General features: G+C 41.0%; 1 protein-coding gene across 1 annotated transcript; it reads right to left on the reverse strand.

Annotated features, from left to right (window-relative positions):
• Nucleotides 1-2,069: 2,069 nt before the first annotated feature.
• LOC139443886 (5'-3' exonuclease PLD3-like) lies at nucleotides 2,070-13,397 on the reverse strand. Its single transcript, XM_071224773.1, has 10 exons — nucleotides 13,315-13,397; nucleotides 9,360-9,590; nucleotides 8,942-9,125; nucleotides 8,625-8,748; nucleotides 7,538-7,671; nucleotides 6,074-6,283; nucleotides 4,134-4,273; nucleotides 3,284-3,452; nucleotides 2,942-3,041; nucleotides 2,070-2,738 (listed from the first exon to the last, which is right to left on the reverse strand). The coding sequence occupies exons 2-10, from the start codon at nucleotides 9,569-9,571 to the stop codon at nucleotides 2,539-2,541; spliced, it is 1,473 nt and encodes a 490-aa protein (XP_071080874.1). The 5' UTR covers nucleotides 9,572-9,590; nucleotides 13,315-13,397; the 3' UTR covers nucleotides 2,070-2,538.
• Between the last annotated feature and the right edge of the window lie 487 nt (nucleotides 13,398-13,884).

Genomic DNA, 13,884 nt, shown 5'->3' on the forward strand with positions numbered 1-13,884 from the left:
GTTGCATCCTCCAAGAAAACAAGAAAAATAAATGGTCTGGGAAAACATACAAATCACAGGCGGATCTGGAGCCCCCCACTTTTAAAAACCAAATGTAGTATGCTGTGGGCAGTAAAATTGACATAGAGGATTTTGGACCCCTCCCTCTTAAAAAAGCTTGATCCGCCCTTGGAAATTCAGATGGTATTTGAGCAGGGAGATGAACTAACTACCAGGATGAGAACGGATATTTTCCTTTTCAGCTGAAACTTCTATGCACCAGAGCGTGGTCTTTAATTTGGGTGTGTTTAGGGGGAAACCATCAGATTTTGACAAATTTGTGGTCACTAAAATTTGCGGATCCACGGAAGATCCTCATCACTGTAACTACAACATACTTCTATGCATACCACATTTAATACCTAACAAATATCTTAGCATGTTCACTGACCGTCAAATCCCAGTTTGCTCATATTTGCATGTAAACAGCATTTAATCATTAACTGGTTGTTCTTTCACAAAATGTTGGAATGCCATTGTGATAGTCATGACAAGAGTTGTGCACCACAACAGTGTCAGGAGACTAAAATTATAGGGTATACTTTACAGATATGTTGTCAATAACATGGAAGGCACTTAATGACATGGGAGGCACTAAATGACATGGGAGGCTCTTAATGACATGGGTTGCACTTAATAACATGGGAAGCACTTAATGAAGCTAAATATTCTATGAGGTAGAATCTAGTCCACTATATTTACAAATGTATAATGTTATTTTAAAAAAAAATAGATTAAACATGTCAAAGACTTCTCAGAAATACTATAAATATGAGATGTGACATCATAATAACACAATGAAAAACAAGTATTTCAATGGTGTTGTTTTCTTGATACATTTAATATGTTTAAACTTGTAACTTGTAGATAAAAGAGAGTGTCATTTGTGTGTATTGAATACCAGCATCAATGCTCACTGGTGTTAAAGGTGATGAATTTGTTATTAATTTCAATATGAATATCTCTCCTATTCAGTAATTCTGAAAAATATTTCATTTGTTTAGTTTCTCTGTGTGGTCAGTTTTATCAATTTTGGAGAGAAATAAACTTTGAACATTATTTTTGCTAAACATAAACCACAAGGAGACAAACACTGTTGTGTGGAACTTTCATGTGTGGATCGACTTACACGAAGCAAAAGCTTGGTCCCTGCGTATTCCTTCTTAATTTATCAACTCAAAAGTATGCATGTATGTGGATCCCTTCAACTGCGACACAACAGAGTTTGACTGTACATACATGTCTATAAAGTTTCATCTGGCTGTGCCATTTTTCATAACTGAGGTGACATGAAAGCGGGTTTAATTAACGTTCAGGTTTATTGCACTTATATAGAGACATGTGCGTGTGTGTGCGCTTGTTCTAGTGTGGACTAATGATGCAGTTATAGTTCTAGCCTACTGAGATACTATGCCACAGTTTAACATGGATACCACCCAGACACAGGATACTGTATCTGAGCCAATCAGTCCTTGTCTTATCCTTTAATACACAAAATACTAGTTTGAATAATAAGTACCATCTTTTAAGGTCTGTTGCTATGGCGAGGCCGGGGATCAAAGCATCGCCCGGGCAGACACTCTATCCCCCCGGTCTTTTTCGTAAGTAGTTGTGCCCCATTTCAGTAACATCATGATTGACCAGGTCAAGGACATATTTAAATTGTAAACAATTCCTTGTACTTGCATACCTGGTAGGTGAGGGAACATTATCTACAGATACTGGCATACAGTATTAAGTTGGGGGCCGCCTTTCATTATTAGGGATAACTGTCATTATGATATTGCCATATGTTGTCATACTTCGTTATGCATCCATGTTAACTAATAAGCCACTATCTTGATACACTTTGAAAGACAATACCCCTTTACAGCCCTGGTAGGATCCTTATTGGTGCTATGTCTAATATTGGCCCTCCATTTGTTTTGAACTATGGAAAACTCCACACACATTCTACAGTAAACTGTTATAACAAACTCAAAGGGACCACTAATTTTAATTCATTTTAACCGTAGTTCGTTATAAGCAAATATACAGCATATAGGCAGCAAGTGGACGGGCCCTAAAACAGTTTGTTATATCCATCAGTTTGTTATAAGGGTGTTTGTTATAAACGTAGTTTACTGTATGTCACAGAGTTCCATTTAGAAATATAGAAACATGAGAATACTACCGAAGAAAGTTACAGGTAAGTGTAAAAATTTCGTCTCTGAAACAAATATTTTATAAAGATTTTGTTGTAATTAAACTTTGTCTTTGAATACATAATCATGTTTATAGAAAGGAGCCTAGAAAATGTAATAATTTTCAAAAACAGAATAAAAATTATATCTAGCCGTGCCAAAGAATGTAGACTTGCTTTGGCATTTTGGGACATTTTTCTTTCAGAGTCTGTATAAGACTAAGGTGCAATTACATTCTTCATGTGAACAAAGGATGAGAGAGAGAATTATTAGCATCTTCATGAGATCAAGTTTCTAGGCTTGCTTCTGTTCTCCCTCAACATCGAGGGTCGGAGCAGTTCTTCGGTGCAACACCCTCCAACGGTTTAGAGTACTTGGAGTTCCAGTCTCGGAGGAAGACATCCTCGAGTTGCTGGCGGATGTCGCCCATGCCCCTGCTGCTGCTGTTGCTGGGTGTGAGGACAAAACCTATGCCTGCTGTAGACTTGAAGTAGTCACCGTACCAGTTGGATGTACCTGGGGAACAAAGGACCATCTCATCATGGACAGAAAACATCTGTGGAGGGGTGTTGCTGAGGTGAAAAATGCTCAACCCCACTGGGATGCTATGACACACTATCCTCAAGGTCATAAATCAAGATGACTCTTGTGACAGGCAATGGGACCTATTCTGACCTGAAGCCTCCCAGACTAAACTGACTCATATGTGTGATACATACCTATATAGGCATGCTGGTCTGTCACCATGTACTTGTTGTGGTTGACTCGGGCATAAGGAATCTTGGCCTGGGCAGGCGTTGCTGGGACCACAAACATTTTCTGAAAATTTAATTAACTTTAGACATCATCATCATCATCATCATCGTCATCACCGTCATCATCGTCATCATCATCATCATCATCATCATCATCAAATAGGCACTAGCCTGCTAGGCAGAGTTTGTCTAAAGGTACATTGAGGGACCTAGCAAGATTTCCATCTTTTTAGGGTGAGTCCTTCAGTATCTTAACACTAATCCGGCTTGTAAATCTTTTCTTATCATTGGAGATTTCCAGCCTACCACTTCCAGCTTGATGTGTGGGCAACACACGTCGCTCACAGTCAGTAGAGACCTGAGGAAGGTGGGCATGTCCTCGTCAGTGTGGGCCCACTTACTCCCCAGCATCCGGACCGTCACGCCACGGTTAATGGCTGCATAGCGTAGCTCATCGTCAATTATCGGCCAAAATCTGGAGAATAAAACAAAAACAGTGCAGTGTATGGTAGAGCATTATATATATCGCAAATCGGTAACTAGGTAACCAAATGAATGTCCAATGATGTGGTCAGAACTAAGTAAAAGATCTGAGATTTACATAATGAAAAGCACTGACCGCCAAAAAGATGCTGACCAATCAACTGTTTAAAAGTATGTAACTTAAATTAAACATACACACATAAATAACTTTCTGTGTAGTGGAAAAGAATACATCCATTTTCAACATAATCACACAGCTCATAGGTGGTTCAGAAGTATGTAAGGGGTGGTATGGTAGCCTAGTGGTTAAAGCGTTCGCACGTCACGCCAAAGACCCGGGTTCGATTCCCGGCATGGGTACAATGTGTGAAGCCCATTTCTGGTGTCCCCCGCCGTGATATTGCTGGAATATTGCTAAAAGTGATGTAAAACCACACTCACTCACTCACTCACTCACACACTCACTCACTCACCCACACACTCATTCACTCAGAATTAAAACGTCAATGCCTCAGACTAACAAGTTTCAACTGTCTGCTGAAAAAGATTCCACAAGGCATAAGAGGCAAAAATAATGATCAAAAGTATGAATGACATCACTGACAATCAGTGACAAGCAACTCATATGTCACCATGAAGAATGCAACAAGAATCAAACAGTATTTGTCCTTACTTTCTCGGTGTAGAATATGCAATCATGGGCAGATAATCCATGACAGCCACGTACACAAATCGTTTTGCCGCCCTGATGACATCTATAATTGCCTCGATGTCTACCGTGCGCCCCTCAGGACAGAACTGTGGTGGTGAACTCTGTTGAAGAACAGGCAGTCAAAATTATAGAAACAAACCCCAAATTTACCCAACACTACACAAACTGTGATAAATGAAAGTGTGTACGTATACCCTGTACTATTCAATGGAGTTAAAGAACACCTGATTCTTTCATATTACTACAGGAAATCTGCCATGTTTGTTGTTTAACACCGCTCTCAGCAATATTCCAGCTACATGACAGCAGTCTGAAAATAATCTAGTCTGTACCAGACAATCCAGTATCGATCTATGCAAGTGGGATAAAATGACACCAACCATGTTGGCGAGCCTGACCACCTGATCCCATTAGTCGCTTCTTACAACAAGCATAGTCGCCTTTTATGGCACCATGGGTTGCTGAAGACCTGTTCTATCCCGTCCCGTCCAGGATTCGAACCCACACTGCCAGAGTGAGGCACCTAATCACTAGCACACAAAGTCAGCAATCTAACCCACTCAGCCATCAAGGCTTCCACAAAGATAAAATCTGACAACTGGTAGTCTAGATCACGTACTTGGTGTACCCCTCTGACAAATGTAAATTGGCACGGCACCCATGACAAAAGCTATGAACACACAATGCCATTTAGAAAGGGGTCAAATGTAACAAATGTTATATTTGGGATAACACTTTCTTTGTAAAGTACAGATTCTCATACCATAAAGAATTTGTACTTTACAAGGAAAGTGTTATCCCACACATAACATTTGTTACATTTGACCACTTTCTAATTACCAAAAAGAATTAGTACTTTACAAAGAAAGTGTTATCCCAAACATAACATTTGTTACATTTGACCACTTTCTAATTACCAAAAAGAATTAGTACTTTACAAAGAAAGTGTTATCCCAAACATAACATTTGTTACATTTGACCACTTTCTAATTACCAAAAAGAATTAGTACTTTACAAAGAAAGTGTTATCCCAAACATAACATTTGTTACATTTGACCACTTTCTAATTACCTAAAAGAATTAGTACTTTACAAAGAAAGTGTTATCCCAAACATAACATTTGTTACATTTGACCACTTTCTAATTACCTAAAAGAATTAGTACTTTACAAAGAAAGTGTTATCCCAAACATAACATTTGTTACATTTGACCACTTTCTAAATACCATAAAGAATTTGTACTTTACAAAGAAAGTGTTATCCCAAACATAACATTTGTTACATTTGACCACTTTCTAAATGGCATTGTGTGTTCACTGTATTTACTGCTTGGTTGTCAGTTGGCTCTCATTAATAAAATAAACTTGGTGACTAAAATAGTTCCGATACTGAAAGGAACTGAAGTACAACATCAATTGTGTACATCAAAATCATGACTTCCCTGTTTAGGCTGTAGTGAAACTCTTTACAGTGATAATGGAGTCTGTCTTGCTTCTGATGCTATCATCTGTAATGCTACAAGTTTATGTATTTCCATGTTCAAATCACAGAAGGATAGTTTGACATGTTTTTTATGAGCCATCTGTAAGCCAACCTGTCCATCACAGAAAAAGGCAGCAGTATTGGGTAATTGTTCAATGACGTCCTTGTAGCAGCAAGTTTTCATATTTTGTTGTTCAGACACATTAGGACAAATGGAATATTTTAAAAACTGTCTTGTCTTATTATTTAATTTATAAAAATATTAATTTGTTGGTAGCCTAAATAAATGTGGCTCCTTAAATTTTAATGTGGCTCCTTAAAGACTCAAATGACCCCCAGGAAACAATCTAACCTTGGAGTGCTGGACAAGCAGATGGACAACTCTCTAACTGACACCAACGTTCTAAAAGCTCTACTCACTGACATGTACACAAGTGCTTGGGTATCATTGCCACCATTGTAAGAGACCACTTCTGGAGTTTGGCCATTGATGTCGGTGTTGTATGACGCTGGCCAGGTTCCGGGTATTGACACCTGGTCCTGTGCCAGGTACCAGTAGGCATCAAATATCTTCCCGATGTCCGTCGCCAGACAGCTACAGTTCTGCACCAGAACACCCATCTCTTTCACCTGGAGCATTGGAGAGAGGGAATGAAGAATGGAAAGAGGGAGGGTGTGAAGTCAGGTCAAATAGGTGTCAAAAGGAATCGCACGCGTCATGGAAGTGGCCATTTGTTCATATAATAATAGGGGCGGTCGGGTAGCCTAGTGGTTAAGGCGTTCGCTCGTCATGCCGAAGATCCGGGTTCGATTCCCGACATGGGTACAATGTGTGAAGCCCATTTCTGGTGTCCCCCGCCGTGATATTGCTGGAATATTGCTAAAAGCGGCGTAAAACCATACTCACTCACTCACTCATATAATAATAGGATTTCCAAAAACTTGGAATCAACAGGAATCAGGCTGTCAAAAACAGAATCGGAATCAAGGCACTTCAAACACTTTCTCACACCGGAGTGAGGGATTGAAACATTGATGGAAGGAGGGAATGAGTGATGGACCGAGGTGGATGAGTAATGGGTTGAGTGACGATCAAAGCGCTGAATTATTACTCTGGTGGATCAGTATATTAAATTTTCATTCTCAGCTCTCTGGGGAGTATACAACCCATGCTGCCTGTGAGGTGCTGGAAGGTTAATAGTCACATCACCATCTCATCCTACCGGGTACCCATTCACTCCTGGGTGCCCAAAGAGACACCACATGTGTTACATGTACTTCAGTGTGGAGCAGGATCCATGCCCTAGAAACTCTCAGCATCAAGGTGCCTAACGCAGTCACTCAACCATCTACTCTCCATGACCAGCGGTTGCATAACTTCACCTGATTTGAGACCTGGGCGCTGTAAACAGGACCACGTGCCACCATGTGATTGGGCAACAATCAAAGACCATTTACTGTAGTTTTATTGTATGCATCTTCAGGTACTGGACGTCTGCTAGGGGTCAAACGATACAGCAAGGTCATGATACGATACGTATCACGATACAATACAGATCACAATACGCATATTTACGTCAAATCGCATGGAAACTTCTTGACAATAAATATTTCAGAAGAGGTTCAAAAGGAAAAGCTAGCTGTAGACACGTTTGTAATGGCTATTTTTAGTAGTGAACTTTAACACATTTTGCGATATCTGACTGACAAAAACGCCAGGGGTCATTAAACGAGTAGTGAGTAATATATTTCAGCAAGTGTATCGTCTTGTATCGATACAGGAAAAAATTAATCATATATTGTATCGTCACATGAAAACTCACGATGCACTGGTGCACCGATGTATCGTTTCACGCCTGCAGTTACGATACTTGTCGAACCGACCTGTGTGAGTGACCGCCAGTCAGTGTTGGAGCTGCCCACGTAGTAGCTCTTCCTGTCAATCAGCCACATCTTTGTGTGAAGGATCCCTGCCCCCACCAGACGGGTCACGTTGAGGTTGCGAACCTCTGCATGTGCTGGCAAAATAATTTCTTTATTTCTTTATTTTGTATAATTTTCGTATGAGTACACACATAAAGTGACATAAATTCTGAGGAATTGGTAAATTATTACTAATTCAAATTGGGAATTTTTTACCCTGTAGCAACCACATTCCAAGAAGTAAAATCTTTTTATGAAACTGAACTCTCTCTGTGGTGTGTGTGTGTGTGTGTCTTTGTTTGTGTCTTTGTGTGTGTGTGTGTGTGTGTGTGTGTGTGTGTGTGTGTGTGTGTGTGTGTGTGTGTGTGTGTGTGTGTGTGTGCCTGTGTCTGGGCAGATGCTCTATCAACTAGTATCCATAAGGTATTGACTACGGATGGGTATTGGAAGTTTAAAGTGCATCACAATATTTTGCAATGAACAAGGCCATATTTTTAATTCAGAATCAATCTGATACATTAAAGAATGAAATGAAGTTCATAAATGGAACAAAACAAGATGCTGGTACAACATAATGTTTACTCATTCAATAAATATGCAGCCATCTTGGCTCCCAGATGCACGCGCCTGGGCAGCGAAGACATTTGGCAAGTATATAACATTAAACACATGATAAAACTCCCAATTTGAAATCACCAGACATATCGAGCATGAAAAAAAGATATTGTGATACGTATCGTGGAAAGGATTAACCTCAATTTACTGATATACCGGTAATACCGCACACCCTAAGTATTGACGACAAGGCATTTTCTGTGTAATAGGGTACTGACTACTATAGGCATTGTCTACACGGCAGTCTTTCTGTGTAAATAGACTGCTTGTTTAATACACAAGCATATCATAACATTGCAGTTAGCAAACAAGGATGGTGTCTGAATGCCTTGAATCAAACATCCCAGGACTGCCTAACTGAGTTAGTCGTCATGAACCCCATATGGCTTGTACTAGCCCTGCACTCTCTTCATCAGCAGCAACGTCAACTCACCATACTCCTTCAGATATTCAGAATCATGCTGAGGTTGCGATTTATCAGCAATATTCTGTACAATCTTTATCTTCACCTTCTGTTCCTTTCCAATTTTCATCAGTGTGTTAAACAACAACTGACCCTGAAATAATAGTAAAAACAATGTTATTATCCAAATAAGAAGGAGGGAGAAAATTATGTGGAAACATATTGCGTTCGAATGTTTGGTTATTTGGACCTTCAAATTAATCTTTGATTACCTAATTATCCGGAACACTACTACACGACTGAGATAAAACTTCAACCACTTCCCAGCATGCCATAGTGTCACTCACCACTCTGCTGCTGTTATCATGATAGGGCAAGTCGTTGGTACGGAGTGTCCAGTAGTAAGACGCAATTTCAATGGTCTCATTAGCACTAAGTATCAGCTCCATCAACGCCTCGGCTGTGGGCAAATGGACTGTCTCATTGGCTGGGAATGTCAGGTTCTCCGGAATGCTCTCCACCAGTTGGAATCTATAATAGAAGAACATTTTGTTTAACATTACTGCACATACATAGAAACTTGCATGCACATGTGTGTTTGGCTGTATGTACAAATCCAGACAATACCGGCCGATGTCATATAGCTTGAGTATTGATGAGTATGGCGTTAATCAACACAAACAAAATCAAATAAACATTGGGTTTCTGGCACACCCAAACGAAAAGGCATAAAGAACCAAATGGACTCTCTATTTAAATTCTCACCTGCACTGGTCAGGGCAGACATGGTTGACATCATGTTCGAACCAGGCATACGTGATGATGAGGCCAGCTGCGATAGAGGCAAGGAGCAGCAGCGCCAAGACGAAAATAAGGCAGACCTTGGCAGGGCGACACTTGGAATCCTTGCCTGGGTATGTAGTATTCCTTCCAGGCTTAGGAGCAATAAGAGGTGCTGTTTCCTGCTGTACATTCATTGTACCTTGTCTGAGATTCCTGACAATAGTTGAAAATAAATGGAATTTACAAATCATTCAGAATTTACAATTCAACAATTTACAATTCAACAAAGTGCAACAAACCAAGAAGTCTAAATATAAGACTACATACACTGCCTCCACAAACCTTTCAATTTCACAAAGTTGATTCAAACTAACTGACTTTTATCACTAAAGAATCATTCTTACTGAACATGCTGAAAGTAGGTCAATCTGTCAACAACACAATCTGACCCTAGTCAATCTGTCTTCAGGCAATCTGCCCCTTAATCAATCCCTCCCTAGACGATCCCTACCTTGTTGATCCCTCCCTAGTCCATCCACCCCTATTCGATCCCTCCCTAGTCCATCCCTCCCTAGTCCATCCACCCCTTGTCCATCCACCCCTAGTCGATCCCTCCCTAGTCCATCCACCCCTAGTCGATCCCTCCCTAATCCATCCCTCCCTAGTCCATCCCTCCCTAGTTCATCCCTCCCTAGACAATCCCTCCCTAGTCCATCCACCCCTAGTCGATCCCTCCCTAGGCCATCCACCCCTTGTCCATCCACCCCTAGTCCATCCCTCCCTAGTCCATCCACCCCTTGTCCGTCCCTCCCTAGTCCATCCCTCCCTAGTCCATCCCTCCCTAGTCCATACACCCCTTGTCCATCCACCCCTAGTCCATCCACCCCTAGTCCATCCACCCCTAGTCGATCCCTCCCTAGTCCATCCCTCCCTAGTTCATCCCTCCCTAGACAATCCCTCCCTAGTCCATCCACCCCTAGTCGATCCCTCCCTAGGCCATCCACCCCTTGTCCATACACCCCTAGTCAATCCCTCCCTAGTCCATCTCTCCCTTGTCCATCCCTCCCTAGTCCGTCCCTCCCTAGTCGATCCCTCCCTAGTCCATCCCTCCCTAGTCGATCCCTCCCTAGTCCATCCACCCCTAGTCCGTCCCTCCCTAGTCCATCCACCCCTAGTCGATCCCTCCCTAGTCCATCTCTCCCTAGTCGATCCCTCCCTAGTCCATCCACCCCTAGTCGATCCCTCCCTAGGCCATCCACCCCTTGTCCATCCACCCCTAGTCAATCCCTCCCTTGTCCATCCCTCCCTAGTCCATCCCTCCCTAGTCCATTTCTCCCTTGTCCATCCACCCCTTGTCCATCCACCCCTAGTCCATCCCTCCCTAGTCCATTTCTCCCTTGTCCATCCACCCCTTGTCCATCCACCCCTAGACAATCCCTCCCTAGTCGATCCCTCCCTAGTCCATCCCTCCCTAGTCCATCCACCTCTTGTCCATCCACCCCTAGTCGATCCCTCCCTAGTCCATCCCTCCCTAGTCCATCCACCCCTAGTCCATCCACCCCTAGTCGATCCCTCCCTAGTCCATCTGTCCCTTGTCCATCCACCCCTACCTAGTCCATCCCTACCTAGTCCATCCACCCCTAGTCCATCCCTACCTAGTCCATCCACCAATGTTCTTTTTGATGTTATTAGACTATTACAAGCTGTGCTTATTATATCTTACACAATTTTACTAGACTCGGGCTTTGAACTAGTCACAGACTGAGGTGGTAAAATATGCACTGGATGGTCCATCTACAGAAAGTAAATAAACATAATGCTATGTTGTCATGGTTACATATAAGTAGTTATTTGAATAAAAATGGCAATAACTTCAGTGTCTAATGACCATGTTGACATCAGGATGTTAGTAGTACTGTAGTTGAGATGTAGCAGAGTTTTGTGTATATGAAGTACTAAACAAAGTAGTAAACATTTGTCATAAAATGTAAGCTGGGTAATTGTGAATGGAACATACAAAAATACCACAACATCCATAGAACATTACCGACACTGTGAAGTAGAAAGGTTGCTCAGGGTGAGGTCAGGTGAAATGGAGCTTAACATCACTTATATGTTACTGTGTGCGTGTCTGTCTGTGTATGTGCGTATGTGCATGCGTACATGCGTGTGTGTGTGCGCGTGCGGGCAGGTGTGGCTGCTTGTACAAATCCGGACTAATAGTCCGAGCGCCATGTTTCTGTTTTCAAGTGTACAGAAACAAATGTACTGTGTATCGTATCGTTGCATGAAACTCAATGAATTGTTTCACCCAAAATAGAAATGGATGAAAAATGCCTGTTTGTTGTAATATTTTGTTTATATTAATGAATAATTATTAATAATTTTTTATTTAATGATTTTAATCAAGGTGCTCACATGATTTGATGCACTTCGCGTGGTAAGACACGTTTTATTTCAATATATATCTTGATCACTGATCAGATTGTCTTGAATGGAAACTGCCATTTTGTTTGAATCAAAAGCAAGTGATTTGAGAGGTGGAATCTGATTGGTCAACAGGAGGGACATAGAAGGGACATAACTTGTAATAGCTACTGGTGGAGCTAAGCTTGAGACCAGAAATTCCAGCCTACTTCGGCAAGGGTGGAAATTGAATTTTAGAGTCAGTTAATTCCCTGGCCTCGGGAAGGTGCAGTTTCCACGCCTAACGTTCTCTGCAGTAATGGATAATTGTATATCATACAATGTATATGATTTTGAGGCTTTGTTGTCTTATATCACACTGCACTTCAATAGCTACCTCTGTAATATCAGTTGTTTTTTAAATCCTATACATTGTGTAGATGTGAAGTATAAATTATGTAATTACATAATAAAAATTTATATTCTAAATCATTTTTCCAAGAAAACTGATCTCTGAGGCGACATTCATTAACAAATTGTGTAACGTTAAACACAAAAATATTATAACTACACATGCTATTTACAAGGTTTTACAAAGCTAACAGCTATTTTGGGGTTATCTGCATCAAAGGTCTTTCTCCAACGTATGGACGGATTATCTCAATATGTGTGAAAAAATCCTGTGACAAACCAACTTGTAAACAGATCTTGCCGACAGCCATGATAGGGCCCGAAAGTAAAGACATGATCCTACATACCTTGGCCCCATTCCACAAAGCGATCTTAGCGGTAAAGTGATTGTATCTCCCAGGCTTGAACAAAGCCTGACGATCTTTGTAGCGCTGATATCGCTTCGTGGAAAAGGGCCCTGGACTGTAGGACCCCATCATGTTTCTTGGCTGGGACGGATCAACTTGAGGATGGATCGCATTAATACTATCACTGATATAGCATTCAGCTTTAGAGGTTTGGGCCACTTGCTATCACTAAGCCATGTTGATACTAGTACCTCTGTCTCATCATGCTAATGGTCATGAAAGCTTCCTCTGTTAACAGTATCAGGTATTATGGATAGTGAAACGTTTCAATTGAAACAGTTTCCCGTGTAGTCCAGGCACTTTTAATATAACTGTGTTGTTTCTCCCTCACACATAGACGTCATTCTTCACCCGTTTGTGAAACTTGTCAATACCAATCAATGTTGGACATAATACTATGTCAACACTTTCAGATGAAACTGTGTCAACATGGACACATATCGATCCATGTTACATATTTCCATATCACACATTGTTCTCCATTTCATGAAACAGGTCAATACCAATCGGCGTTTAACAAACATCATGTCAAAACACGCCGACAACGAAAGAAGGAAATTTGCATTCTTATCATGATAACTGTTATCGTCTTGCCCTGGCTTGAATAGACCTACGTAGAGCCGACTTGTAGATTTATTGAGCTTACCCTTAAAATAAATCAATATAGAAAATAAGAATCAACCGTGTCTATTAATAAACATGATAACGCTTACCAGATAACACCGTTGTAGTTGCGAATGCAATATATACAATGACAGGTCTGTCACGAGACACTAGAACAAACGGGGGCGCCCGCAAAGGTAAACTGGGTTCCGTCTCTTCATAACACCTAGCTTGCGCACGTTGACGATACGCATAGAGAGAGCGCAACCAGCTTACTAAACGTAAATGATGTCAGCTTCACTCTGATTGGATAGTTTGGGGGAACCCGCGTAGAGTGTCCCGAAAGAAATATTAATATAACCATGGACACTTAATACGATATTTAGGGTCCATGATATAACTAAGGATGTACAATATAGATCAGTGCTTCGCAAACAATTTTATTATCTATAGGTACATATTTGTAAGATTGTCACTCTAATAGTGTAACATTTTATAAAGGAGCAAGATCAGAGTCAAGCTTCGACGGGTTTACTATGTATTTCGAAAAGGGGTGTTGGTCACCTAGGAACTCAGCGCGTGTTCTTTTCAGAAAGCATGTATTATAATTAGGTGGAAACTAACCTCATTTATTTGTTTATTTCTCACAATAACAAGCTACCAAAGAGCTTTACAGGTTA

This window comes from Haliotis cracherodii, unplaced genomic scaffold, assembly GCF_022045235.1.
Source record: "Haliotis cracherodii isolate W230 unplaced genomic scaffold, xgHalCrac1.p SCAF_5, whole genome shotgun sequence".
Taxonomy (NCBI): domain Eukaryota; kingdom Metazoa; phylum Mollusca; class Gastropoda; order Lepetellida; family Haliotidae; genus Haliotis; species Haliotis cracherodii.